The sequence below is a fragment of the Fusarium graminearum genome, chromosome 3, assembly GCF_000240135.3.
Source record: "Fusarium graminearum PH-1 chromosome 3, whole genome shotgun sequence".
Classification (NCBI taxonomy): domain Eukaryota; kingdom Fungi; phylum Ascomycota; class Sordariomycetes; order Hypocreales; family Nectriaceae; genus Fusarium; species Fusarium graminearum.
In genome coordinates this window covers 6,355,094-6,383,024 of record NC_026476.1, presented here as the reverse complement: position 1 = coordinate 6,383,024, position 27,931 = coordinate 6,355,094, and the positions used below count along the sequence as shown (strand labels likewise).

Genomic DNA, 27,931 nt, shown 5'->3' with positions numbered 1-27,931 from the left:
GTGCTTAGATAGGATTATACAATGATATGAATGATCGAGATGAAAGGCCATTCATGCTATGCAACAGAAGCCAATGCTGCTGTGTTTCATTTCCTTCCATGACACCTGGCTATGGTTGCATCCATACAACGTCCTTTCTTCTTGGGTCCATCCGGAACTAAATTTACTCAAACGTTACCATTTAGGGCATGCCTAACGTAGGTAGTTATGGGCGGACGTTACCGTTAGAAGGACCGCCACTAAAATTTGATGCTGTGAACAGCCTCTCATCGACGATGATTGTTACCCCAGGATGAGGAGGCTTGATTGAGTTTTGAATCTGGGGATGACGAGAGCGGTTGAGATTGGATCTCTCAATGGTTTCCAATTCGGCCTGATTCTGTGTAAAGTTTCTCGTTTAAGCGGTACTTGTTCTTGGCGAACACTTTGGATATCGTATACAGTTGTACTCGGTCGAGAACAGTTGTTTTACTGCATTGGTACTCTGCAGATGTTGATAACATGTAATCACCGTGTAACAGTTACTTGATCATTTACAATCAATAACCTCAATCACAAAACGATGCTCGCATTTACTACGTAGTACCTCACCCAGTCTAGATTAGCAGCAGTCTTGAGACCAAAAAACGCCACCGTCTTGAACTGTAATAAGCAGATCGACATGCCATTGTTGCATCCAAACAGTCAACATCCCTGTAACTAACCCGCACCACCCTCTCTACCCTTAGTGTTACTCCTCCCCCATCTCTCACTCTCCAGTCCCACCCAATCTTTTGATCTCACGAGCTTTAGACCCCTGGACAATTTCCATTCCATCAGTGCCAAACGGCTTCGCCTTCTCGTGATAAACTTCAAGTGGGAAGAAACAGGGGTTCGGTTTATTTTTGGGCAACACGGACGGCGATTTAGTCGCGTGCCTTTACTGGTTCGATCTCTCCATCTTTTCCTTCCTTTCTTCAAACTACTTTAATTCTGCAACGTCCGTTCATTTGGACAATCTTTCTTTCTCTCTACTCTATCTGTTCATAGATATTCATCGCTTCGTCCTCAATTGGGTTTCACTACTCGCACATATATAGGGGACATTGACCCTTGGTCACTTCAACTTCACAACATACACACACACACACACACACACACAATGTCTACACACGAAAAGGAACACAACGTCGCTCAGGCGTCTTCAGACACCGCAGACTCAGATTCACCGGCTGCCGGCTTCCGTCCCAAAGGATGGATGTACAAAACCCTACGCCTCGGCCGTCTAGAGCTCTGGTACGCCTCGCCTAAAGTCCAGCTCTTCATGGTCTCCATCGTCTGCTTCCTATGCCCCGGCATGTTCAACGCCCTGACGGGTCTCGGTGGTGGCGGCCAGGTCTCCAATGAGGCCCAGGATCACGCCAACACAGCTCTTTACAGCACATTTGCTGTCGTCGGTTTCTTTGCTGGAACTTTTGCCAATAGGTTGGGACTGAGGTTGACTCTTTCCATTGGAGGTTTGGGATACTGCGTTTATGCTGCTTCGTTCTTGTGCTACTCGCATACTCAGAACATGCCCTTTGTCGTCTTTGCTGGTGCCCTTCTTGGTGTTTGTGCTGGACTCTTGTGGGCTGCCCAGGGCTCTATCATGATGTCTTATCCTCCTGAGCAGAGCAAGGGACGATATATCTCCTGGTTCTGGGTTATCTTCAACATGGGTGCTGTCATCGGTTCTCTTGTAAGTTCGACCAAAACATATTCATCCTTCAGCTTTTCCTAAGTAACAAAACAGATCCCCCTCGCCCAAAACATCAACAAGAAAGCAGGTCCCGTGTCTGATGGTACTTATGCCGCCTTCATCGCCCTCATGGCTATCGGTGCCATCCTCGCTCTCATGATCTGCGACGCCGACAAGATCGTCCGTGAAGACAACACAAAGGTCATCGTCATGAAGAACCCCTCGTGGAGCACCGAGATCAAGGGCCTCTGGGAGACTCTCTACAGCGCGCCCTGGGTCGTCCTCCTCTTCCCCATGTTCTTCTCCTCCAACATCTTTTACACCTACCAAAACGTCAACATGAACCTCGCCCAGTTCAACGTCCGCACTCGCGCTCTCAACAACCTGCTCTACTGGCTAGCCCAGATCTTCGGCGCTCTCATCATCGGCTACGCCCTCGACATTTCGAGCGTTCGCCGCAGTGTCCGCGCAAAAATCTCGCTCGTCGTCCTTTTCGTTCTGACTTTCGCCATCTGGGGCGGTGGCTACGCTTGGCAAAAGGATCAGCGACCTCGCGAGATCGCTATGAATCCCGCCAATGAAAATGACAAGATCGACTGGGACGACGGTGCCAAGCGATTCGTCGCTCCCATGATCCTCTACTTTTTCTACGGATTCTTCGACGCCGCTTGGCAAACTTGCATCTACTGGTACATGGGCGCTCTCTCCAACTCTGGCCGCAAGACCGCCAACTTTGCTGGTAAGTTCGGCTTCCTCTTCTCACTTCAAGACACATCGCTAACCCGGCATTTTAGGTTTCTACAAGGGTATCCAATCCGCCGGCGCTGCCATCTTCTGGCGTATGGACGGTCTCGGCAAGCCCTTCGACACCATCTTTGCCGCAACATGGGCCTGCCTCGGCGCCTCGCTCGTCATCGCTGCACCAGTGATCTTTATGAAGATCCAAGACTCCATCTCCATGGAGGAAGACCTCAAGTTCAGCGACGAGAAGATCGAGGACGTTGTCGTTGCGCCAACGACCAAGAAGACCACAGACATTGAATCTTGAACTAAAAGTTAAAACACTACTATATACAAGAATACTTAATTAATATTGTAATTATACTTGGCGTTTTGAAGTGTACACATTGGATCAGTGGAATTGGAGGGGCTATGTTTTGACTTGTGATGATTTATGGCATTGCATAACACGGACAGTTTTGTCAATTAGGTTTGGCAGTTATATATCTTAGGCGATGGCCTGCAACGGCTGGTTCTTCCTTGAAGCTTATCTCATAGTGTCAATTGTAATGATCGAAGCTGTCTGTATATGCATGGTATACAGGAAGATATTCGTCTTAGATTGCTACGCTTAGAGACTACCCATGAATTTGGATGTTTTTATAGTCACATTAAAATACACTGATTTCAGTCAAGTCACATTATGCATGGGAAACCAATTGAAGGAAAATGAATCCTTATTATTCTTTTGTTCTTCCTATTCTGTTGCAGAATACACCCTTTTTGTCTTTCTTTTCCGTCCATCTCCAGTCCTGTCCTGTATCACCAGACTCCTTTCCCAGAAGTGCAATGATGGATTTAGAAAAATGAAGAAAAACCATAGGCTGCAGGCCATCCCTGATCATACACTGAGAATCAAATACGCTCGTTTTTGCGTAGGCGGACTAAACAGTCCCAGCCCTCCGTCATTGAGAATACATTAAAAAAGAACCCGAATTATCAGCAAGTGCCCTGCGAATTTTTCCCATCGTTATTGGCCGTTTCCGAATGCACCTGTGCCGTGAAAGTTGTTGGTTTTCCGCGCCTTATTCCTTCTTCGCCGGAAGAGAATAATGAAAGGACGCGGAAAATGGAAAGTAAAAGAAGGTTAAGAAAAAGAAGGTAAAAGTGCAAGCTGTTCCATTGTGAAATTGTACCCTGAAAGTTGTTGTAGGAATAACAGAGGCGTTTGGCATAAACGCAATTTCGATGGATGCTTCAAGCCGCAAAGAGCTGAGCGCTCGCGCTTCGTGAGAATATCTCTCTTATCAAGTCCCACCATGGGGACTGAATACCGTAAAACATAAATGTGAAACCAAAATGTAGTTAACGCCGTTGTGCTGGTGGATGTAGAGATCATAAGAAACATGACGATGTTTCCCATCTGCTGAAAGTTCAAACAAAATGGGGGGTATCAAAGATGAAGTAGTTACTGATGGGAGGTAATATGTGCATGCGGTGATGGTGACGATAAATAGTGATGACCCGGTTTGGGTCGAAAGTGATAGACATAAAGTCTTATGTGTGGGTAGGAGTAGGTGTCGACGTGCCTCGATCGCGGGAAATCCAGCTGAAAAGATCGGCACGAGTACCTGCAACGCCGACGATGGAGGCAGCTGATGTGTCGACAGTAGGTCGGCTGGCAGTCTCGCGGGGTTCCAGGAGCAGACTCTTGCGGTAGTATTTGACTTGGACATTACCATTGCCCTCCTCATTGTTGTGGAGGTGGCTGATTTGTGAGGACATCCAATCCTGCATATCTGGGACCTCTGTAAGTCGGTAGGGGATCTGGAATCGCTGGAGCTCTCCGATGATCTTGGCTGTGCGGGCGTGCTTGTCAAAGTTCACGACAGTGATGCCACCAGCGCCATCTTCCTCAGACTCAGGGCCGAGGCACATCTGCTTGGTAGCAGGGTTGCCAATGTCGACAAATGTCAAGTCGGTCAAGTACATGCCGAGGAAGGGCAAGCAGGGTGGAACATGGTCATGAAGTCTGGTTCGCAGAACCTTGTTGTTTTGGGAAGGCTCGACCAGATCTTGGAGGGTTTGAAGCATATCCTTTCGCTTGGTAGAGATGGTATCCCAAGTCTTTCGGAGGCGGCTGATCGTGCTGCTGTTAAGACTGCAAATGATGGCCATGAGGCCGTCATAGTTGTGAAGCTCAAGGCACTGGTGCGCAATCTTGATCCATTGCTTGATGACCTGCGCGCGCTTTTTGACCTCTTGCTGCTGAAGAATGGTCTCAGCGACGAGGTTGGACAGGTCGGTAGAAAGAGACGACATAGCCTTGACGTTGGGGGCGTCGACTCCACCCTTCTTCATCCACTGCGAAGCCAAAAGCTCCTCGGGGAGGATAGATGAGAAAATGTTCATTTGCTTGATGGTCAATTGACGGGCCAGCTCCAGAGGGTCAAAGTCAAGGATACTAGGCTGAGCGTTGCCCATCTTGAAAGAAGTAAGAAGACTGAGTTGACCCTTGGTAATGGCAGGGATGGGCAAAGGAGTATCAACGGGGACATAGGAAGCAGCAGTGTTGGTCTTGCCAATCGAGGAAACAAGGCGAGGCACCAGAGAGCCTTCGCCAGACACACGCTGAGCGAGCTCAAAGAGACGTCGACCAGCCGAAGGCAGAGAAGAGGCCAGCTTGAACTCGGCAAATGGCATGATCAAGTCAAGAGCGTGCCGATCGGTCTCATCCCTCCAGTGGGATTCAAGCCAGCCCTTGAAAGCATTGTATACTCTCAGGCGGACGGGCCCGGCCACATGGGGAGAGTCGTTGACATAGTCGTATCGCTCAATGAGCGCCTCGGCAAACCGGATTGGTGTGCAGAAAAGGCGGAAGGTAAGGTAAAAGGTAGAGACGAACATGGCATCGGGAGTAGATTCGTGAGTGGTGAGGCGTTCGACAAGAGCTGGGAGGGAACCACCAGTGACTTGACCTTCCTTGTTGAACATGAGCTCATGAGCAAAGGTCTTCTCCATGAGTCTTGACTCAACATCAACTTCCTCTGCATGGGATGAATTGCCGCCATTGCTCAAGTTTGACAACGAAGGTTGCTTCTGGGGAGCGAGAGCATGATCAGGCGTGGTAGCCCGTGTTGATGACTGGGAAACCATGCTGACTTCAGAGTCGCGGCTGAGGTAAGTGGCGCTGCTGCCAGCGCTGGAAGCAACCATACTGTCAAATCGGGAAGATGAGTTAAAGTCGCCGTCATGGTTATCAACAGGACTGTAATCTTCGCTTGCCAAAATAGTAGTGGAAAGCTTGGGGAGAGGGGGGAGAGAGGGTCGTAGTGAAGAAATAGATGATGTAACGCTAGAAATGTTGTCATCGACAACTGATGAACGTCGAGAAGAGCCAGGCGATTGATGAACGGGCTGTTCATCGGTAGGTGTCGTTACCTGGGGGACCTCGGGGAGAGGCTTGTCAATTGCGATGACAGTGAGGCGTCTGGAGGAGTTTGAAGTTCGATTTGACCCAGCAACGCTAGCAGTATCAGATGCGCTGTTCTCCGCATGGTGCTCAGAAACTGACGGTGTCCTTGCTCGCTCGTCCATGTCGATGTCCAAGATGCTAAGATCGATTCCGAGGCTGCTAGACTCGAGCTCGAATTCGAAATCGCCGATGCGCTCGATTGCTGACTTTGCCTTGGCAACGCAATCACCGGCGGCTCGAACACAGCCTGTAGCGGACGCAAGAAGTAGTGTGTTGTCGTGGGGCATGATCAAGTCAGCATCCTCAGAGGAAGCGCTGACCAGGGTATCGCGGCCAGAAAAGACCAGGTCTTGAATTCGTGCAAACATAGTGGATCGAGCCTGGGCGAGAGCCTCTGAGCTTGAGTTAATGTGGTCATAAACACCATCGACGACTGCAAGTAATTCTCCACCAGATAATGCGGACTGACGAATAGCTGAAGCTAGTTCAGGGCGGGATTGGGATTGAAGATGCAGGCGCCCGATGAAAGAACCCAAATGGGAGAGAAAAGTGTCGTGGCTGCGGTTAAGACGTTCAGTGACAAGATGATGAGCTCGCGAGACTGACGAGGGTCCAGCGAGCGAAACTCTGTGGGAAATTGTAGCTGATAAGCGGTGCGCTTGTGCAAGACTTCCTTGAGATAATCTATGCGAGCTTGGGCCTGTGCGAGAGCTGAGTGACGATAGTCGTTTCGAGAAGATTGATGTTGATACCTGTGTGGCATCGCTCGATTCAGAAGCAGCAACACTAGCGGCAGTCTGAGAATCACTATCAATGGGGCTTCGTTGGCTTTGTTCATCAAAGGTCGACTGATCAGCGGGTGGTGTTGGAGGAACACTTGATTCTTCCTGAACTGTATCCATGACAGTTACAGCTACAGGTGCACGTGCCCTTCGATCCTCTTCAAGTATATCCAAAAAGCGGACACCCTTTGTCACAATTCTAAACGCCTTGAGAATCATCTCGTCGATTATGTCATTTACATCTTCCACGGGAGTAATTTCCAGACGCTGTGTCTCTTGGAGCCGCTTAGCAGTTTTGACTAGTGATGAAAGCTCTGACAGAAGAGATTTGCGGCACTTGCGCAATGCATCGCTCCTTGTAATGCACAGGGAATCTTTATTTAGGCAGTTTGTTCGTTCCTGTAAACTCTGTTAGAAAATAATTAATTATAGCGTTTTGCATGAACTTACCAATAAGAATCGAACACCCGCAATGATACCCTTCATAAACTCCTGGTTACCGAAGATCTCCTTGTCATTGACGGATGTACTTCTAAGCAAATCCCAAAAGTTCAAAAGAGCCTTCAGCAGGCTGCACATGTCATCAGGCTCGTAGGCCTCGCAGTAGTTGGTTGGTAGCCATCCTCGGGCACCAGAGATGAGCAATGTGCCATCAGCCCATCCATTGGTGTGGATAGAGTGCACTAACACGACGTCGCCCTCGTTAAGAGGCAACGTCACGCTCGAGTCGGTCATAACATAGTTGGGGTTGAAAGGATAAAAGGCTCGCAGGAAGTTATGGAAGACTGGAGGAGGAGTGTACTGAGGTGAGGGAACGGGTGACAGGTCTTCCTGCGAGCCGTTTGGAGTAGCGGGTGGTGTCATTTGTGATTGTGAGTAGAGGCTGGTGTCGTTCTCTGAGGTCGATGAAGCATCTCCAGATAAATCGGTTCGAGATTTGGTGATAGTAAGAGGTGCCACTTTGAGACTGGCTCGCATGGATTGATTGCTGAGCATTGCGTGCGATTGCCGTTGACAATCGATGTTGTCGTTTAGATCATTGGGGGACACTTCGGCCGGGTTGGTCTACACAACCACTCGATCCGAGAGTATCGATCCGTCCTGGTCTGTTCCTTTCTTTAATTCCTTCCTGACCTTTTCTCAACAATCAATTGTACCAGGATATCCAAGAGAACAATGCGTACGAGCTGAAAGTTGATGTACTTTGCTGAATGTCGATGCCAATGGTGTAAGTCGTGATGATGTTCGGATGAAGGTCTGATGGAATTGCACCACGGCAACAAGAAAATCGAGCGAGGGAAAGTCGGTTGGCTGGGGAAAAGAGGAAGAATGTCAGTCGGTCAATTGAAGTAAGTCACATGGGAGAGGATATGAGTGAGTTGATTGTTGTAAGAAGAACGGAAATGGAATGAAGGGAGACAGGATGGAGAGTGTCAAGGAATGCTAAAGATGGCAGGGGGGGACCTGCTCCGCAGTGAAGGCGTCGGGTAGATAGACGTTGGAAAATGGAGGGGCTTATGGCGGAGAAGGACCCGGGACGTTGAGGCCAGGCAGGTAGTTGCAGTGCGGAGAGGGTAGGGATAGGGAAGGGAACCACTGGACCGAGCCCTGGACTTCCATCCAATCCAGGTGGACTGTCCAGGACAGTTGCGTGCCTCGTTTCCTTTCCCTTCCTCATCTGATCGCATCTTGTCATATATCATATAACAATAGTACTGTCTTTCCTCTCACCTCGTCTCGTATTGGATCCTATAAGATCAGATCATCAACACGACACGACAAGACACAAGCCCGCTGTTCTCGCCTGAAGCATACATACATACGGCACGATCCGCCCATATGCATGATGTATGTAGCCTGCGATGCACCTCTAGACGCATGCTTGCTTGACCATCCCAGACACTATATGTGCATGTGCCTCGCTGCGGATAACATGTGGTACCTGCGTACGTACCAACGGTGGAAAAAGGGAAAAAAGACAAAAACAAGATAATGGCAGTGCGGTGTAAGAGACAAATTGGTGTTGCTCGCTAGGGTTTTTCCTCGTATAAGCTTACCTTGTCCAAGTTCAAACACTGAGTGATGTATCGAATTGTTCAGTCCAATTGGCCAATCGCAATCAATTTTTGGTTTCGTCGATGTATCGTCGTTTGGTGTTGAGTGTAGTCGTTCGTCTAACTGTCCACGCTGACCAAGAGTTTGATGGAATGAAGTGGTTGAGGTGGACCGAGCAGGGGCTGATTGTTGTCCTTGAGGTAGTGAGAGTGAGAGCTCGATACCAAATCAGGCGATGACGGATTATATCTGGCTGTGATGCAGAGTCTTGTCGGAAGCAGTGATAGAAGCAATACGTGAAATGCAAAAACCGTAAACGGAACCCAAGCACACACTAACAACAAACAATGAGAAGAGACAAAGTTGAAATAGGCACAAGTCGAATCGAATCGAGTCAAAAGTCGAGGAGGAAGAGATGGGAACAAAACGTCGGGGTCTGGGGAACGCGGCGGTATTATCACATTCACTTTATTAGTCGGTAGTGACCTGGTAGTCTTGGTACCTTACTCTTACTCTTACTACTAACCTAGTCTTTTGGCGAGACTCTCTTCTCTCAGTTCCTGGGTCTGGTGGCCACACCACACCACACCCACGTCTTTCGTCAGTCAAGTGGAGTCCTCTTTTCCGTCCTCTGGCTCTACTCTCTTTCTCGCTGTCTAGGATTCTTTTGTCGGCTCAGGGGCCCCCCGGTCTGTCCCAAGTTCCAGGGGGTGGAGGAGATAGCGTACGGGTCGATGTGGGCTTTTTGGTGTTGAAGGTGCCAGGGCAAGGTCGGTGGGAAGATAACCCCACGCCCCCAATCCCAAATCCAATCCCAGGTCCCCTGTGAAACTGATCAGGGGGCAAAGACCTCTCAAGGTACAACAGTCACAATCACTCGAGAGAGAAGAAGTGAGAAGTGGAGAAACAGACACCGTAAGTGACGAGTGGCGTTTTACTGCAAGTACCTACGTACGTACAGTCAGTACGCAGGTACGGAGTACTGGAGAGCCATTGATTGTGCCTAGTCTCATGGAGTGGGGGCTTCACTCTTCCAACTAACCATAACTTTTATCTACCCGACTTTATTACTATGCTGCGCCTTTACTTACATATCACCGTCGTAGACAGTGGAGTTTATCCCACTACGGTACAGCTACCAGGGGCTTGGGGGTCCTCTCGCTCAATCGAGCGAGAGAGCTAACTGCTCGCATCCCCCTGTTGTCTGGGCAGCTAAAAAAAAAATGCTTCTGAGCCGATATCAAGGGCCCGGTGGTCCGGCAGGTGAGTTAGACTCGACCAGGCCACAGCGAAGCTTTTAAGAGCAAGCACTCTAGGGCGAAAGAGAATGACCCCTTGGGCTTGGCTCGTGGAGAGAGAGAGGAGGGGAGTGTGAATGGGCCCGTTTTCACTATGTTCCTATTACAGTGTGTGTGCCGTAAATCATCGAGGCCATCCATCACCACCAAGGGAGAGAGATATGTCTCTGAGAACGTTGCATCAAGCACCAACACTGGCACTTCACCAAAACAGGCCAGATTGCGCTACGAGATAAGAATAAGAATTAAGAAAAAAATTGTGAATTTCCCAAGAAAAGTAAAAATCCAATAACATTGGAACAGACTTTCACTTATCATCAAATAACGTTAGATATCAACGGCCTTGGTTCCACTCCACAAGTTCCCTCTCTCCTCTCTCATGCATCGTCTGTGCATATCGTGTCGCGTCGTGTTGAGCTCGTAAAATAACTGGCCTCGTAAGAGAGAAGAGGGGTTGTTATCGTACAAGACTGTACATGGGAATTCCGCACCACAAAGGGAACATCATGGACGGAGAATTGATCCCGAGTCAGAAGACATGACCGCTCTGGCGGTTGGCATGATGGGAGCCCTCATCACACGAACTATTGCCGGTTTCATTTTACAGTTTAGCGTAACAGGTTGTCGGATTGAATGCCACCGTTGTTGTTGTGGTAAAGTATACTGCAGCTATAATATAAACGGTATTTTTAGCCATGCGATGATGGCTAAATGCATAGATTATTGCGTTGACTCCGAAGCAAAGCCGTAAACGGTTGGGCCACGATCCCAACATCAAGGGAGTCTATCACTCATGCTAAGCGTATATGTGTGTAAAATATCAGCGGTGCCGGGTAGGTCGAGACGGCAGCGCAAAGGGCGACAACGAAAGAAACAGCTGAGAAACTATTTTTCAACCATTCAATGCAATTGGCTCCCTGGATCCTGTTTTGTGCCTCCTCTTCTACTGTTAGTCGAGCCCTAGTTCACCTGTTCCTGAGCTGGGCTGCAGGCGATATGCAAGATGGGCGAGCCAATGCACTCTCCTGCGTCTCGCTTCAGCATCGCAATGGAGCTACAGTTCGACCAACCTGCATGGCCAGCCAGCCAGGCCTGGAGCGAGGAATCTGCAGACTTAATCGGTGGCCGCAATGACTCAATAGAAACAAACCTCTGTGGAGATATTCCAGTCCCCTTTTTCGCATCTTCAACGACGGGCAGCGACTTGTCCTGGGTCCACGAGACCGTCTCAGCCGCAAGCTATTGCTGTCACCGACTCCCCACGAAACCGCCGAACGAGCTGATAGCACAGCTTGGGCCACAATAGTAGTAGAGCACGCACAGAGCAGAGGCTGCCTCGTAAAAAGCGGGTATATTCGGTCTCCGATGACATGCTATGCCATGCCGGATCTACAATTATGTCCTCGTTGCCAACTCTTGGATTTATCAATTCGCGTTCTATAGTTCTCCATTGAAACCCAACATTAGAGCGTTATGGACCAATAACCGCGGCATGTTGAATGTTTCTGTCCGTAGAACCAACAAATACTTGTTTGTGCCAAACTCGGATCACCGCACACCTGGTGACTACGTCGGCGCCGTCGAGCGTCTAGATTCACCAAGAAACACACCAATTGCTTCAACTTAAGAGCCGGCTCCAAATTAGTATGCCACTCGGCGCACGATTCGAACAAGACGGCGTCTCCTTGGTTCGGTTATGGCATAGACAATACTAGCTGGTGGGCGTTGCGCCCCTTTCTCCTGTTCTTCTAGTGAGAAAACGATTGGTTCCCGAGAACTCGATGTCATTCATGACATGAAGTACAGAACACAGAAGGGCCCAAGTTTGCTTGCTCATCTCACGACACAGCCTCTCCCAGAGCACGATCTGCCTTCAGTCATGCTTTCGTCATCCACTAGCTGCTGATCATTGCGTCGGGAAAAGGAACGAGACAAATAAGGGAAAATGAAAAGGAAAAATTCAGGGTTCTCGCTAGGATGCCAGAATGACACATCACTCCATAGGCAGCTCCTTGAAAGTACGATGACGGCGCAATCGCTGTACGCACTTAGAGTAATTACTCGTACGAAGCGATCAACAGCGTCTTGAAAATGCAGACTGTTGTTTGAGGCGGCGCCATTGCAGCGACACTCGATAATCTGGCGTTTCGAACATGGTTCTAAATGCTCTGGAACCCCCGCAGAGAATATTAAACCACGCGATGTGGCGTCTGGCGACATTATCTGAGTATCAACATCATTTAATCGAGGCAAAATATTGAATTTCCTGAAAATGCAGGGTCTATGGGGAAAGGACGGGGGCAGAGGCTTCTAGATTTTCCAAATGTCTCTGCCAAATTTAGATAGGTAGGCCGTCGGTAGGTGAACGCAAATGGAAAGAACCCGGAGTACACCTTCTGTCAAATGTCATCAAATCTGCGCCTGCTACCTACTAAGTTAGTCACATGAATCATTATGGCAGGTAGCACCAACACCGTAACTGACACCTCCTGGCGCTTGCCTTGCAGGTCTTGAGTTAAGCCTCACTTTCGCGTTCCCCCTCGCTTTGACTTTTCGTTCCTGCAAGCTGATGGCTTTGACTGTTTTATTGGGTGATTGGCTTGACTCACTCCTGAGCATCACCACGACACGACCCGTGCAGCAGCGGTTCATCCAATATTCTCCGCAAAACGTTTCTTTTTCCTCGCCGTCACTGACTGACACCTGAGCATAGATCGACAAAAGACCCTGATCCTTACTTGTCTTTTCGGATGGGTCGACACGGAGTCCTCCCAGATCACCTCCAAGGTTATTGCGCTTCAGACCCATAGGGCCCAGTATTGTACTTGCAATCGTCATTGCTTCTTTACCTCACTTTCGCTTGTCGCATCTCCATGCTCTCAATTTGCAGCTCAAACGCGATTGGAAGTCGGACCTTTGCCTTCACGCTAAAGATTGGCTAGTGACATCAATCCCCTTTCGAATATTCTGACAGGGACTGGCTGATGTCCAAGCCAACTGCCATTGCCAGAACTGCCAGGCCAGGGGGTCGACATGATCCCTGACTCCTGGCCATCGACCTTGCTTCCGCGAAGCCTCCCCGATACCCAACGACGGCTTTACCCCTGTCTATACCCGACCCTGTTATACCGTCCAAGTGTCTTGTTTGCAGATTGCAAGAGCGCCGAGATCAATCGTCAACTAAACTAGTGATATCTCACTGTCAATTACGGATTTGAACGGCACTTCAGCTAGTCCAATCACACTATTGGCTTGCGGCTGTGCGTTCTTATTCTTACACACAATAAATCCAGCCTTATCTTGGGGCCTCTCAGCCTCACCTGCGTTTTCATTGATATTTCCGGCCTAAAACCTTGCCAATGCTGTATATAGTGCTTGTTTGTGAGGCACAGCGTCTGTGTCCATACACATCTTGGCACTCAAACACAAGGCGTCGATGCCGTACTCCGTACCTTGACTATCAACAATACATACATAGCGTACCTTTATGTATGGATCGCCCGTCTATCCGTTGCTAACGCCCCGCAACTGTAGCCCTTGTGGTCTGTCGATTCGCGGCGTAGCAATGCTTTCGGTTGATATACGCTATCTAACAAGCGATCGGATGTCGAAACTACAGCAAACAACAGGAACAAAACACACCTTCGACGCAAAGTTGTTATTTGTCAATGCATATGACGATCTGCGAATGGGGTGTCTGTCTGGTATATCGCAATTGTGAATCCTTCTTCACGACCTACCTGGTGTAGATATGATGCGATCATCAAAGTAATTCCGCACCCAGCCCCACTCAACAAAACGAACGTTATGGCCAGGCATTGCATCGTGCTTCATCTCGCAGGTTGCCGGCATTCTCTCGCCTGGCAATAAAGGAACCCCAAAGACATTTGATATCACCAGTTACCATTAGCCTGTTGATTACACCGAGTCTCTGTTTCGAAATCTGGTAGTTCAGCATAGGCGAAGTCACAACCGAAAACCAGAACCCATTCATTCACCTACGTCCCCAGCTGGTCTCCGAGGTTTCTCCATGCTTGTCTGGACACTAACAGGGGGGAGTCGGGAAACAGCAGTTGGTTGACCCCAGCTCTTGCAACTGGACGTAAATCGACGTCCGCATATTTCCTTGCAGAAGGTCGAGATCACGTTATCACCATCAACTGCTTGTAACCGAAGCCAAGTCCTTACGTACCACCTACACACATATGTTTTCTCGGGTAATTTGTTGGTTGATCTTGCAACGAGTGCAACGGCAGGCATTTTTTGGAAGCAGTTTGCTTTGCTTCAAGCAAGCCACCCACAAGGATTCCATCCGGAAGATGTCTCCACTCAACCCAGCTTGTCTCTTCGGGTTCTTCTTACCTTTACCCAGCCAACAGTCTCCTCGTCACGGATACATGAAGTAACAACGGACTTTTTGCACCGATCCTCGCCTTTCGCGAATTGAATTCTCATTTCTGAACAGTGGCATCTAATTCGTTAGTAACAGATTCGAATCTAGTTCCAGGAAAGCCTTGGTTGCAGGCTCGCCCAGACTCTTGAAGAACAGTTCCACAGCGCTATATGCTTGTGCGTATCATTGCGGAGTTCAAAATGCAAGTCCAAAATTTAACCACGAAAGATTTTTCAGGCTGGTTAGCTATTCAGCTTTTTCAATACACTACCAAGCTCGTGTCTATGAGCTCTGGGTTACCGGACAACCAGAACATCAAGCGCTCGGTGGGGCTAAGAAAAAGTTACTCCGTATATCCGGCCCGCGCATAATGGTGAGAGACGCCGCTGTTAGACTACGTGCCTCCAACCTGAAGTACGTGATGCACACCAAGGCTACCTAAGTCTCTCATCATGATCCGAAAACTTTATCTTGTCTCGTCACATCAATCTAAAGCTGATGGATATGGTCTTCCGGCAACTCGATGATGATCTGTGATCAACTGTGGTACAAGTGCTGGAACGGGTACGACAAACGGATGGCGCTGATAGTGGACGGGCCGTCAGATTTGTTGCACTTCCACCTACGGATATACAAGCCATCCTATGAGAATAAGAGTCTGTTAGTGACGGTTTACCAAACGAGCCGGGTACAAAACGCTTTGGACGCTTCCGTTTCTCATCGCTCAACACACGGAATACGTACTAAGCTTTGCGCTAGTCTCCGTCTCCCACGCTGATCTACAATATTCTTGTTTGTCACGATAATGATGATTGCAGCGACCAGTTATGGTGGTTTCTAGTCGCACCGGGCCGCTTCCTCTGCCCAAAAAAAGGATTGGTCCGCTTGGTCCCCTACCGACTTCGCAACAGGGATGGCGCCCTGCCCCCACGGCACGCTAACTTTGTTGAAGAGACACAAGCAAATGCAATTGTTCAAGCCGTGAGTGAGTACGTCACAACATTTCATCTCAGACTAGCATTATGTCGCCTGCTGAGCGACCACTGCGTGTTGGCTTCGGTGAGCCGTTGTGTTTAGCAGATCAGCGCTAGGTTTCGAAAGAACCAAGACTGCTATCTGATTTTTGTGTGCAAACAGCCAGGGGATCTAAATTCGACGCCATGTTCTCACTTTTTCTCATGGCGTTCGGCAAATGCAGGCCCGGTGCGGCTGGCAAAGACATATCTATTTGGGGCGTGGGGTGAGATTCATGTCCCACTACTCTTAACCAACAAGGCAATCTCTGATCTTGAGTGGATTACCAACTCTGGGTGTGAATGGAAGCAATCTACAATGATGGTGAAGCAGATCAAAGCAACACGACGCGGATCTCAAGTTTGCTGTGCTACCCATGCAGGCAACGTCTTAGTTCATGCAGTAGTGCGCCATCATGGACACGGATTGCCAATCTAAAGAACGGGAATCACGCCTATTGGATAGATTTGGTGATGGTACCTGAAACTTGGAGGCGCCGCCTATGGCGCTCGATCGTCAATCTGTTAACCACTCTGTTGGTGGAGTTTGCGAAAAGAAAAAGAAACAGTATTTGGCGTCCTGTTGGGGAGCTTTCTGATCAGCGAATCTGGCGAAATCACCCGTGTGCACCTTGGCAATGGCCAACATGGCTTTGTCCCTTCTGCAGTCTTTGCGAAATTTATGGTTATTTGCCTGTGATCTACGCGCAATGGCAGCGCAGCATTGCATATTGCGGATAGGAACTCCAGCAACACCAGTATCGAAATGCCAGCCGCGCACAACCCTCGAGGAGGGCCGTGCCAATTACGAGTAATAAAGACAGACAGCGGGCGGGAGATAATCAAAAGCAAAACTCGCGCACTAGTTCACTACCTAGCAATGGGTCTAGCACGGCATTTCCCGGTTCCGACAAGAATACTACCGACCTACGGATACTGCCTCAGCTAGTTACGGTACAGCGCACCGTCAACAGGCAGACACCAGGAACCCGGTACGTTAGAATGTTTTTGGAGCCTCCAAGACATCGTGGAATTTATCCGCGCGCTGGCTGGTGCTATGTGAACTCTCTGGACCAACCTTAGGCCTTCAATCACCACGAACGGCCTCGTTTAGCGGCTCTAGGATCTGTTCCCCGGCTGGCCGTGCCCTAACGGTTGCAGGTCGATACCTGTTTAACAGTTTTGCTTATTTGGTGATTTTTTACACGAAACAAACAGTCCACTTGCTGGGATAGCACAACTACTGTACAGTCTAGCAGCATTTGTAAGTGCGCTTCATTGTGGTGTTTGACAACGCACGGATCCAAGTTTGTCTACGGCAGACGCCCAGTCGGCGTTTTGTCCCGTGTCTATGATATCAGATTCAAAATCAATGGCATGGCGTTAGATGCAGTGCCAATCGTCGTCGGGGCGAGTGAGGCTAGCGACGATCTCTTCCGGCACAGTCAGGCGTGTTGAAACCCGAGTCAGTCTGCAAACGCAGCAGAGGGGACGGGCAATACGGGGCTCGTTGGGAATACTTACAGGGCTAGCAGAAGTGTCTGTTCAACTGCCGAGGTTTCCTTGGACCTCGGGCGGCATGTTGTTATGATCGACAGACTGAACAGTAAATCCATGCCACTCAGCTCATTTTCCACAAAAAGAATATCAAGGGTCAGGACTACTGCATGTAGACTGTGATATATCAAGAGGGCGTTGGCATGACCATTACTACGATCCAAACTGTGCGGCTGAACTCGATCAGCTGCTGGGAACTTTAGCACTGGTGATTCTCAACCGAAAGTGAGCTACTTGAGAACGATACAAATAGGCTCAGTCTATTTCGGGCATGGTTTGAGCACATAAATGCCACTATCAGTTCATGATGAGGTAGTAAGATGATCCGCCGACAGGAGTTTGAACTTATCCAACCAGTCATCAACTATTTTCGAATGCATCAACGAATCTCGAGCGATCCCCAAGAAGTATCTTGTCCCTATGTACGATTATCAGGAACGATGCGCACGTACTCTACATAAGCTACTATGCGAGGTTCGAATCCTCTGAGGTTTACTTTGTATGTAAGCAAATTGGCATCAACTTATCGTCCGTGCCGATACTTGGCAGTCCTGGCCAACACAAGATCGAAATATAGGAGACATCAGTCCCGTCAATGTGGTTCAGCATTCGCTGTGGGGCTGGTGCAAATGTTGGTAAGGCTTGCTGGCTGTGTTGCATTTGTTCAGTTGCTAATATGAATCACAGAGGAAGAAACATCTCATGTGGCTTCTAGATCTAAGTCATAAATTACCCCATGGCTACCCTGAAGCACCTCTCCATCAAGTTGCTCCGAATTTTATCAATCGTGCGCATGTATTGTCATACTGAACCATGATGATTGGATGTCCTTTTCACAATGAAGCGTAACAGGCTGGACAGTCATTTTCATGACTTGGCCCTGACGATTTCTAGAAAAACCTCTGTAACGCTTTACACACAGCTTTTTTTGGCCCAGGACTCAAACTCAACGACAAAGAGCAGCGGCTCTCAATACGACGTCACTAACTGATGAGGGTCGAGGGCCTATTTGCGAAAGAGCAAGGATCTCTAACAGACCGTTACATTGTACGGAGTACAAGCGTACAACGGGGGATTATTAATGATTACGGTAATCAGCGTACCAATATCCAATCCAACACGACACTGTTCATCCCACAAGGAAGACGCGCGGACCTGCTATCATGATGTTCAACGGCCTTGTAATCGCACTCCAGGTCTATAGTGTCTTGATACAGCTGTCAACGCGTCAAGCGCGGTTTCAGTCAGGGGACACGGAGTTTATTTACAATGGCCTAAGAGGCGATTGGTGCAGCATGCTCGGTCGGGTTCCTGCATTGATGTAAGTAAGATGCAGGGGAGTTGTTACTTCTGCTACTATGTATGCCAATCGCATGTGATTTTCCAGTCATGTAATTGTGGTGTGATTGATCGACGGAGATGAAGGAAGAGAGCGAGCGAGGTGGCATTTTCCCCGTTTGGTGGATATGCAATGGCCTCACTCACTGGCACACAGCATGTTAAGGGTTTCCCTGCATCGCATCACATCACGTTGCATCGTATAAGGGATCGTCTGTCTACTCCAGTTTGAACCATTCCCTTGACCGAAAAGCCCGTTGTCGGCATGCTATGCTTCGTTTCAAGAGGAGAATCACGTCATTCGATACCTGGACAAAGACCAAGATTGTGGAGATACACAGATGCTGGAAACACAATCCTCGAGGCATACTCTGTATATCAGGTGCTTCGTGGATTCGTGACTAGATCGAGCAATGCCTCTTCACATCCTCAGACACTGTGCCTTGGGTGGCATTTTCTTCACACGCCGGTGTGGAGCTGAGGCCTGGCAAAATGTACATAATACTGTATTTGCAGATCAAGATCAGGTACGCCACTACTATGTATACGGGAAATGCGGAGGCGAAGGTGATGAGGCCCTATAGACTGTACGTCTTGTCACATTGTAATGCATGGGATAGTCGTGGTTGATTACTGTACTATTGATCTATTGTAACCACATCACCCGATTGATTGATATACTCTGCGTTGCTTTGCTGACTGCGACCCAGGTACTTTTCCCTTTGCTCAACTCTTGAGGACTGATCTTTGAGGCAATATCTTCGGCTCACATATCAATCCGACTGCAAGTATACGAATACTACGATAGCTAGCTGTCATCTGTCACAATTTCTACGTACGAGCTAAGTAAGTCTTGGCTTCGTATGCTTCACAATTGCTGGGTGAAAAATAAAATAAAAAAAGGCGTGGACATGGGTAAAGAGACATGCAGACATGCCGGCGCTAGTAACGCCTCGTCTTCACCGTTGCAGCACCCTGGACGCATGCTGTTCCCTTATAATTACTAGGTTGCGACCAGATAATTAACGCGAAGCGAGAGACAAGAGAGAAGACCCATGAGAGTTTACTCAGTTCGCCATCACGCACATCTTGGCTATCACCTTACATGAATGCTTGACCTTGTTTGACGAGCCGTGCCTCGATACAACAACATCCACCAAGGCCTGTCCTTGCCCACGGCTGGATTGATACCATCATCATTCAGTTGTGTTGGGTCTCATTAATGTCTTTTCTTCTTCTTTTCCTTCAACTGCACTGCTCGGTGGGCCTGTCAAACTTGGCGGGAATCTATCCGCTGAAGCCGGGGGCCATATTCAGCCAAATGACCGGTCCAACTTTGGCATGGTTTCTCTCGGCTCACAAGCGACGACCGTCTCGACCGCTATCCCATGTCACCTTGACGAGGGAAAGCTGATGCCTGGCTACTGGCAATAAGTCTACACCCCGTTCGCTGATTGAGTTACATGATGATCGGCCATGGAAAGTCCTCGAATTGGGATGTCGTTATAGTATTAGGGTATCCAGGTAGATCGCTCAAATGGGCAGGGCCACTTAGCAGCACGTTTTGGGCAGATTAGGTTGGATTGGGCTCTAACTCCAAGACCTTTTGATCTTGGCTGGTGATGGAGAGAACCATTTCTGCTTATGAAGAGATTACCATTGAAACGAGGCGCTGCTGCATAGGTAGTTGAAGTTCGGCAAAGAATATGGCCGAAACTCGAAGAAACAGATGGGTTTCACGTTATTGCGATCAGACACTCTTACGGATGCCTCAACTTGGCTTGTGACTCCAAGCTAAGCATGGGAGCCTCGTCTCGTCACCATATCGTCGGAATCTCAGGCGAAGCGAAGGAGAGAAATGAGAGAGATCACAATAGTTAGTACACGCCCTAACTAACTAACTGCTGTGCCCTTCCCACGGAACCGGAACCAAGACTTTCCAGTCACAGGGCGTAGGCCCAGCGGCGTCTCCGGTGTCACAATACTACGATAACGATACTATGTACCAGTTATGATAATCTGTCGCATCACTAAAGTCAGTTTGGCAGTTCGATATGCCCATCTCGCAAACTAGCAGTCATTTGTTTAGTAGTCTGGCGCATTACTGAGGGCAAAACAACGTCGCAATCCCTCCCAATACCGCCCACGTGGTTTTATGTACAGTAGCACCGACCCTTGTCTCCTGTCAAAATGTTGCTAGCGGCACGTTTTGCGGGACGGTTGGTTCGTTATTTGGTTCGTGCGGTGAAACTGTGTCTCGAGTCTCAACGGTGACACTTGATGATCTTCATTGCATGTCGCCGTACCGGGCCATCTTGTAGCAGATCGTGGATGCTATATACTGGAACGTCGACGTCGAATATCTACACCACCAGACCACCATCATGGACGAGGTCACACGACACATGCTGTCTTACTTAGTTATTCATCAAGGTTACGTCCACTACCTCGGTCATAATAACCGCTAATTAACAAGGTCCATCCCTCTTATGCGTTGCGATGTGCTATCTCATTGTGGCTAGTTTGATGAGGCTCAGACTTGGATGTAGTTCCTTACAAGACAGCGCGATGTTACCGATACTTAATGGACAATCGTTGTTTCATGTTCCATTTGACACTATGGTTCATAGTCCCGGTCTTACCGAAACTTTCTTTGACAACAATGTAATTAAAGCCGCCGAGATGCTGCTGACATGACGCATAAACACACTGTATACAGCGTCATGTTGGTCTCGTGTCAGGGTCAAGAGGATACTCGCAAGCATAGTGCAGGGCAGGAAATAGTATACGTGGATCTTATTATAGCTAGGCGAGATGATCTGGGTCCGAGTAAGACGGCAGATGCTGGAACATTCGAGGCATGAGTCGTGATTTTGTTGGTATAATGACGATGACGACGACTATGACATTGATTGTGCAAGTCCGGACTTTGGTCCGGGATGCTATCGGGGATGGAGTGTTGTCGGAGATGCGATTCGCAAAGAAGTACTGGTAGAACAGCCTCAGCAATCACACGAGGGATGTATGTAGTCATTAGAATCTACCCCGGGACCAGTCGCATCATGTCATTAGACCACTCAACTGCCTGCTCTACCGTTCAATCATAACACGAACGTCGCCAACTGCTGCTCTCGCCATCTTCTTGAGCAGAGTCCTCTCGTCCGCCTCCCTGTATCGCTCCCATGAGTCCAAGCCCTCCTTGGCCTGGATACTTAACGTCTCGTATCCTTGACGAATAACCTCTGTGACCTCCTGTGTCGTCAAAAGACTGGGCTTGCGACGGCTCGCACCACCCTCGGAAAGCATCTGGTTGTAGTGTGCGCTGACGTTGATGAGAGTATCGATGGAGTTGCTGTGGCGGTTAGCCAAGCGGTAGTTCTCCTTGAACTTAGTAAGCACCTCGCCTGACTCGACGACCTTGTAGAAGAGATCGTCGTAGTCAGCGGGTGTAGGGAGAAAGGCCTCGCCGGCGGAAAGGGAGAGAGCGATGAGGTTGACGACATGGTCGAGGAGGGTGTCGATATGTGGTAGATCCTTGAGGTCCGCTGTATATGTGGCGAGGAAGCGGACAATGGAGAGTAGGGAGCGGAAGAACTCGGGCCAGTGATACTCCAAGCGTGTACGTGTGCGAGACAGATACGAGATGATGCGTAGCATGATACCAAAGCAAAGTGTATAAAGGCTGACGTCGAGGCGACGTCTGAGATTATGATTCACGGCATCGATCATGGTATCGAGAAGAGATATGGCGAGGACTCGCTCGCCCTTGACAAAGGGGAGGTAAGGTTGGCGTTGACGACACAGACGGACTGCTACGCGGGAATCATCGCTACAGATACGCTTGCAAATCGCGGGGTCTTCAATAAGGAGGCGGAATACCATGAGGTTGAGATGAGCGTAGTAGGTAGCTCGGGGTGAGAGATAGGCGTGCTGAAGAAGGTATGAGGTGAGAGAGAGGTAGCTGGCGATGGGCTGCTCAGCATCTGGCTCTGCTGCCATTGTGACTAGGTTGAAGCAGAAGAGCTTGTTGGCGTGAGTAAAGTCGTATGTAGCCAGAAGAACAGCAGCTTCTTCCTCAGGTCTAGCATAACGTTAGTCGAGTTGTGAGATACGTCGTGACAATAAAACTTACAACTGTGTGAAGAGAGCCTTGGCGGTCTCAACATCGTACACTGGGTTGTTCACAGGCTTTGGTCCAGGCGCGATTGCACCAAGTCCGATCATGTTGAGGGTCGCACTGAAGGTCCAGCCTTCAGGGAGATCATCCTGGATGGTGATATACCGAGATCGAACTGTTGAGCAAGCTTGTCCTACGGCGCCAACTATCTTTTGAATCACAGCCTCGTTGACAAAGTCATTTAGTCGTTGTTGATAAGGATTCTGGAACTCGAATTTGTTGTAGTTGGCTAGCAAGCCTAGTAATGTGAACGGTTGGAGTACTTGGTCCGGCGTGGCTGAATCTTGAATGAACTTGTGTTGATGTTAGTTTTGGGGACATGTCATCTTGTGGCGTGTTGCCGTACCTTCATGACTGCAGGGAAGAGATCTCTTTGAATCAAGTATGTCAACAGTGTTGTTTGGTAAGCTCCAGCTGTTACCGCTAACAACACTTCGATTGCCTTGTATCGAACGTCCACTACACCAGGGTCAGCTGGTCCACCGTATTATGCGATGGCAAGTCCTTACAGTCCTTGCTGTTCCTTATTATGGCCTCCAAAGCACTGACGAACTCGGTAAAGACAGAATCGATGTGGTCGAGTCCCGCGAGCAGAACCATGATGTCGGAACTAGGTTGAGGATACCTCTTGGAGAGGAGGCATGATAGAAAGACACTGAGCGTCTAGCAACTGTCAGGACCAACTCGTGTGTTGCAATCGGGTGCTGTGCTACTCACTTCCAACGCGTGTAGCTGCGCAAGGCTATGCGCGCCCTTGACAGTAGCTACGGCCCTCGCAAAGAGCTCCTGCGTGCGAACATCGAGGGACAAGACATGGCTCGGGCTCAGGTCGTTGAGGATACGTTTCAGGGCGGCACGATCGGGTCTGAGGAGGAAAAACTCGGTCCAGAAGCCATCGGTCTTCTCTTCATCATCGTAGTCATCCTAATTCGAAGCAAGGGCGGATCAGTCGAGGCGCGGGCGCATAGTTGAAGCTTGTGCGGATATCTACCTAGAAGAGGGAAGCTAGTTTAGTTCATGGTGAGGATGAGGAGCTGAACAGGGGTTGCTTACCTTGAAGAGAGAATCATACAATTGTATGATCTTCGGGGTGAAGACCTCGGGCTGAGGCTGGCGAGTGAGCGGTGACGCTTCCATAGGAGGGGAGCTGAAGGTTACGAGCTGCGATAATGTGAGAGGAGGCCGAGTTGCGATAGAGAACTGGGCCATGTTCGCTTTTATCACGTGCACGCTGTAGGTTAAGAGGATGTTGGAGGGCGTTGTTTCTATTGATGCCCCGAAACTGTGAACAATAGAGCAATTCAGTACCGAATGTGATTATCACGATTTGTATTGTTCTTTGTTCTCGATTGAAAAGGTGTAGAGTCTTTTTGAGTCGACGAGATTGTTTCCCTTTGGTAAAGGTCTCAGAAGAAATTCCAGGGACAAGTGTTCGTTACGAGACTGTGGCTTGCGTAATCGCTGTTTTACGAAGCACCTTAATTACGAGCGCCGTATTACGATGGGCATTGACTGGAGTATGAGGTTACATTCTATCGTGATTCTCTGAACTTGTTCTTTCGAGATTTGTGATACATCAAAGAGAGGCTGATATTGGAGGCATGCCTCTAGGGTAACCAACACTTGACTTGGAAGCATGGCGTTTGAGTTCGTTCATCATGATAGTCTGATCAAACATTTTATTTCTTTATTCCTCTTTGCTCACAAAGAAAGGTGTGCGTAGTTTTATTTATATCAAACTAAGATCGTATCGGCAGGTTGATAAACACTGACGGCAGATACCGGTGTAAACTATGGGGAAGCTATGTATGGACATGTCATTCACTCAGAAGCAAGTTTAATTCTCTCCGCCACTACCAATAATACAATTGTAAAGAAGACCTAGAAACCAACTGACCCATTTTCCTTCAGAACTCTTGCTTGCCAGTTAAAAAAAGACAAGAAACATGAAGCCACCACCTGAACCATCCGCTTCAAGGATCACTGATGTCAACGTAAGCTGTCACACAAATCACAGGCTATTTAATGTCTACACCATGTTTTGAAGAGTGCTTAGAGATACTCTAGAAGACATTGACTTGGTGTGTCTTTTGTAAACTCAAGCGAAAGTGCTGCGTGGGTTGTGATGTGAGAGAAAGGCGAAAGAACTGATCCAAGTAAGAAGTGATAGTCACAATTTCTTGTTCTGCAACCATTCAAATAATCACAAACTGCGAGCCTGAAAGAAAATGAGACTTTATACAAGCGCCAAGTATCAGGCAAATGTTTTGAAGCTCATTGAGAGCCGTGATACACCAAACAGACAAGCCATTGCTTGAGATACCATACAGCAATGTCCCCAAATATGTTCCACCTGTCACTACATCACATAACTTCTTAGCCACTCCTCGACTACTGTCGAGTTTCCTACACATGTTATAGTCTCAAGTCATCTGAGTGTGTTGTCATGCTGCTCAAGCTGCCACCATCTACTGTCCTTCTTACGACTTCCTCTCAAGTAAACAATAGAGTAGTTTAATTTTGGACTCTACTAACTCAGAATGAGCTCTTGGGCTTTGTGATATAAAACTGAGGTAAAAAAGACCTAAGACTAGTCTAAATAGCATAAACCGACTTGCTAGTTTCGTTTCTTATGCTCCCAGCAGCCAACTATTCTTATGCCTCGAGGCTACTCTTGCTTTCATATGAGATTCACACCACTCATGTTCTCAATTGTCCCATTCCTTCAAACTGTAGCTTCTTGAAAGTGCCCCGGCTTTAAATAAATAGTTGACTGAACCAGAAAGCAATTTGGACAAAAAGCTTTGTGTTGGTTGAAGTATCGAGATGGCTTTCAGAACTTCTCCATGCCAAATCGCCTCTTTTGCTTTATCATATTTTAGTTCCTTAGCTCATGCATGCACTTTATGCATCCGTTTTACTTTTGAGCCACGCTTGATCGGTCAGTACCGCGACTGGTGCCGGAAGGCTGGAGATGAGATACCTCATCAACAAGACAGTCTCAGCCATTCGTCCTCTCAGTGTTCAATTGCAATGATGTCTTCAACAACAACAACCAGCGTAATTGGTTTAGTGGTAAAATTCTCCGTTGCCATCAGCAAGGTTCGGGGAGCCCTGGGTTCGATTCCCAGATTACGCATTGGAACAGCCTCGACGGCTGGAATATTCTTTTTTCAATGTCGTTTCTTTTTATCCTGGTCGTGTATCGTGAAGTGGTTGTGGTGTTGAGATGTTGAGAGCGGGTTGTCGAGGCAGAAGGCGGACGGGGATACTGTTGAGTGTTAGCAAATTGCCATTGGCAATTAAAAACTAATGGTACCTGGTATGAAATATTGCTTGTGATAAAGTGCCGAGTATTTTCCTGTCTATTTCCGAGAAGTTGTGCATGTGTTATTGTCGAGTTACACTTTGGCTCTGAAAGCTTAGTAGTTTTGGTACCTCCCATGTGCATTGCAACGCTTCGTTAGACTCTCCCCCTCCTCTATCATTTATCAATTGACAAGAACAGCCGAGAAGGATATTAGGTAGGTAGTAAATACCTCGCTCGATGCCTTTGGTAGACCAAGTGCTGTGGCAAAAAACACCCAGACTCGATCAGAACCCCTTTGACACTGGACTTGCGTTTTCGAGGAGGTAAGCCATGCTTGAAATATTACACAAAAACACCCTCGAAAATACCTTGACTGCTATGTTCTGGCGAGTTTTCTAGTGAGACCGAGTAGCTAGTTGAAGTCATGGTTGACTACCGATATGAGAGTGTAGGAAGGTCCCTCGAGCCGTATATCCTCCCGAATGTCTCGACGATCTCATTTCTGCCAAAATCCAGTCTAGATACAGACGTTATTTCAGACAAGAACTGCAACGGTATATACGGCTCTAGAACTGCAGAAGAATAGTCTTCGAGTGGCCAACTCTACAACTGAGTGACCCAACAAAGGCAATCTCGCAACGTCTGGTTACAGCAATTCTCATGAACATCTTTACTTGCTCTTCACATAATCACATACAATTCTTGATAAGAGTAACAGCTACAAGCCTAGTAAAGACAAGACGTACAATGCCTACTCATCAAAGTATCACACTACAGGAAACTCATGATACACTCACAGCTCATAGTTTCCATTATATCACGACACTACCCCAGCAGCCCTACAAACGGGACCACCATCTCCGGAATGATCGTCCCGTAGGGATAAACAAGCCACATCAGAGAAAAGGCAAAGGCCCACGAGGTTAAATCAGATCGTAAAACATAAAAACCTTCGATTCGTGATGGAAAGCGTCGGCATAGACGGGTTGCGCCGGCTCAGAGCAGGGGATGTCCAAACCATTGAGTAATAATTAGCTGAAAAGAAAAGGTCCCTCTATTCCATTTCGTAATTTCAAGATTCAAAAGTCTGGGGAAGTGGAGGATGTTTAAATCTTGCATCGGTATTGTTTTTTCTTGGCGAGATTTGTATAAGTGAATGTATCTTTTGGTGTTTTCAGATATAGATGGATGATCAACGTTGGTGAGGAGGAGTTCTAGAAGGACGAGCGAACTTCAGCCACCATTTACCGTTGGGGTCAGCCAGTTTGAGATAAACGCCGAGAAGCTACCTAGGTAAGGTAAAGTCTTGTGTACAGTACAGTTGGCATATGAATGCATGGCATGTGAGTAAAGCATTCTCACGCCAGACAAACCTCGGGACTTGACCGCGCAATGAACGTCCCACCGCATCAAAGCTTCTGAAACCCAGTCAATCGAGGCAGTGCTATTTCCATTCAACAGAACCGGGGAAGCAATCAATAATTACCCAAGAGGAAGGTGTAGACATTGTTCCTTTTTCCTTTCATTCCTCACTCCCCCGTTCTCCCTGTCCGTCTCTGCGTTCTCCGCATGTCTCCAAAAATGATAACGTCTCACCCCTGCTCCCCCGCACAATCTCCAATTTCCATCATGTAAAAAATACGTACGAGTAATTCCTCTCAATGGTCTCGCTTGAGATTAAACTTGTGCTTCCTTTCCCAGCAACCCAGGACCCGTATCTTTATTATCCAGGTTTGATAGTTTATCGTGTGGAACTCCTGAGTCTAGGCTGTTTCTGGGGTGCATGCTCCGGAGTACAAGTAACTGTACTCGAGTGACTTTTGAGTAGTCTTGGCTGGAGGAAGAGACGCTGTCGTGTCTCTTCTCTCGGCGCGAGTTGGAGAAACAGGGCGCAGTCGTAGTGGTATCATGATTCCACTTCCACTGTCTTTCTTTCACGTAATAGACTCACAAAGACGCGTACGCTGATGAGTCCGAATAACATATGGCATGTGTCTTGAGTGAACTCTATTGCCTGTTACCCCAGGATATCCGCCGTTGCCGATCTTGCCTTGCTGCCCTCTCGTGGTGAATCTGGCTTTGTACGTAACAAGATC

At 48.3% G+C, this 27,931-nt stretch overlaps 5 protein-coding genes and 1 non-coding gene across 6 annotated transcripts; 2 read left to right on the top strand and 4 right to left on the bottom strand.

Annotated features, from left to right (window-relative positions):
* The first annotated feature begins 797 nt into the window (after positions 1-797).
* FGSG_10888 (uncharacterized protein) lies at positions 798-2,931 on the top strand. Its single transcript, XM_011327196.1, has 3 exons — positions 798-1,717; positions 1,772-2,456; positions 2,512-2,931. The coding sequence occupies exons 1-3, from the start codon at positions 1,142-1,144 to the stop codon at positions 2,763-2,765; spliced, it is 1,515 nt and encodes a 504-aa protein (XP_011325498.1). The 5' UTR covers positions 798-1,141; the 3' UTR covers positions 2,766-2,931.
* Positions 2,932-3,994: 1,063 nt separating this feature from the next.
* FGSG_10889 (uncharacterized protein) lies at positions 3,995-7,690 on the bottom strand (the record flags this gene model as incomplete). The annotated part of the gene is made up of 2 exons (XM_011327195.1): positions 3,995-7,102; positions 7,145-7,690. 2 exons carry the CDS (start codon positions 7,688-7,690, stop codon positions 3,995-3,997), a joined length of 3,654 nt encoding a protein of 1,217 aa, XP_011325497.1.
* Positions 7,691-9,405: 1,715 nt separating this feature from the next.
* On the bottom strand, positions 9,406-9,762 carry FGSG_13899 (uncharacterized protein; the record flags this gene model as incomplete). The annotated part of the gene is given in 2 exon segments (XM_011327194.1): positions 9,406-9,696; positions 9,709-9,762. The coding sequence occupies 2 exon segments, from the start codon at positions 9,760-9,762 to the stop codon at positions 9,406-9,408; spliced, it is 345 nt and encodes a 114-aa protein (XP_011325496.1).
* A 2,721-nt stretch (positions 9,763-12,483) lies between these two features.
* FGSG_13898 (uncharacterized protein) lies at positions 12,484-12,885 on the bottom strand (the record flags this gene model as incomplete). The annotated part of the gene is made up of 1 exon (XM_011327193.1): positions 12,484-12,885. One exon carries the CDS (start codon positions 12,883-12,885, stop codon positions 12,484-12,486), a length of 402 nt encoding a protein of 133 aa, XP_011325495.1.
* An 8,472-nt stretch (positions 12,886-21,357) lies between these two features.
* FGSG_10890 (uncharacterized protein) lies at positions 21,358-23,734 on the bottom strand (the record flags this gene model as incomplete). Its single annotated transcript, XM_011327192.1, has 6 exons — positions 21,358-22,429; positions 22,481-22,818; positions 22,872-22,984; positions 23,035-23,188; positions 23,243-23,449; positions 23,579-23,734. 6 exons carry the CDS (start codon positions 23,732-23,734, stop codon positions 21,439-21,441), a joined length of 1,959 nt encoding a protein of 652 aa, XP_011325494.1. The 3' UTR covers positions 21,358-21,438.
* Positions 23,735-25,583: 1,849 nt separating this feature from the next.
* On the top strand, positions 25,584-25,664 carry FGSG_20782. The gene has a single exon. It is a non-coding gene; the product is annotated as a tRNA-Gly (tRNA).
* Positions 25,665-27,931: the final 2,267 nt, after the last annotated feature.

What these genes read in the sequence shown, in the direction of transcription:
- FGSG_10888 (XM_011327196.1), top strand. Translation starts at nt 1,142, where the DNA reads ATGTCTACACACGAAAAGGAACACAACGTCGCTCAGGCGTCTTCAGAC. An exon ending in GTGCTGTCATCGGTTCTCTT is followed by an intron (nt 1,718 to 1,771) that starts GTAAGTTCGACC and finishes GTAACAAAACAG; the next exon opens with ATCCCCCTCGCCCAAAACAT. An exon ending in CAAGACCGCCAACTTTGCTG is followed by an intron (nt 2,457 to 2,511) that starts GTAAGTTCGGCT and finishes CCGGCATTTTAG; the next exon opens with GTTTCTACAAGGGTATCCAA.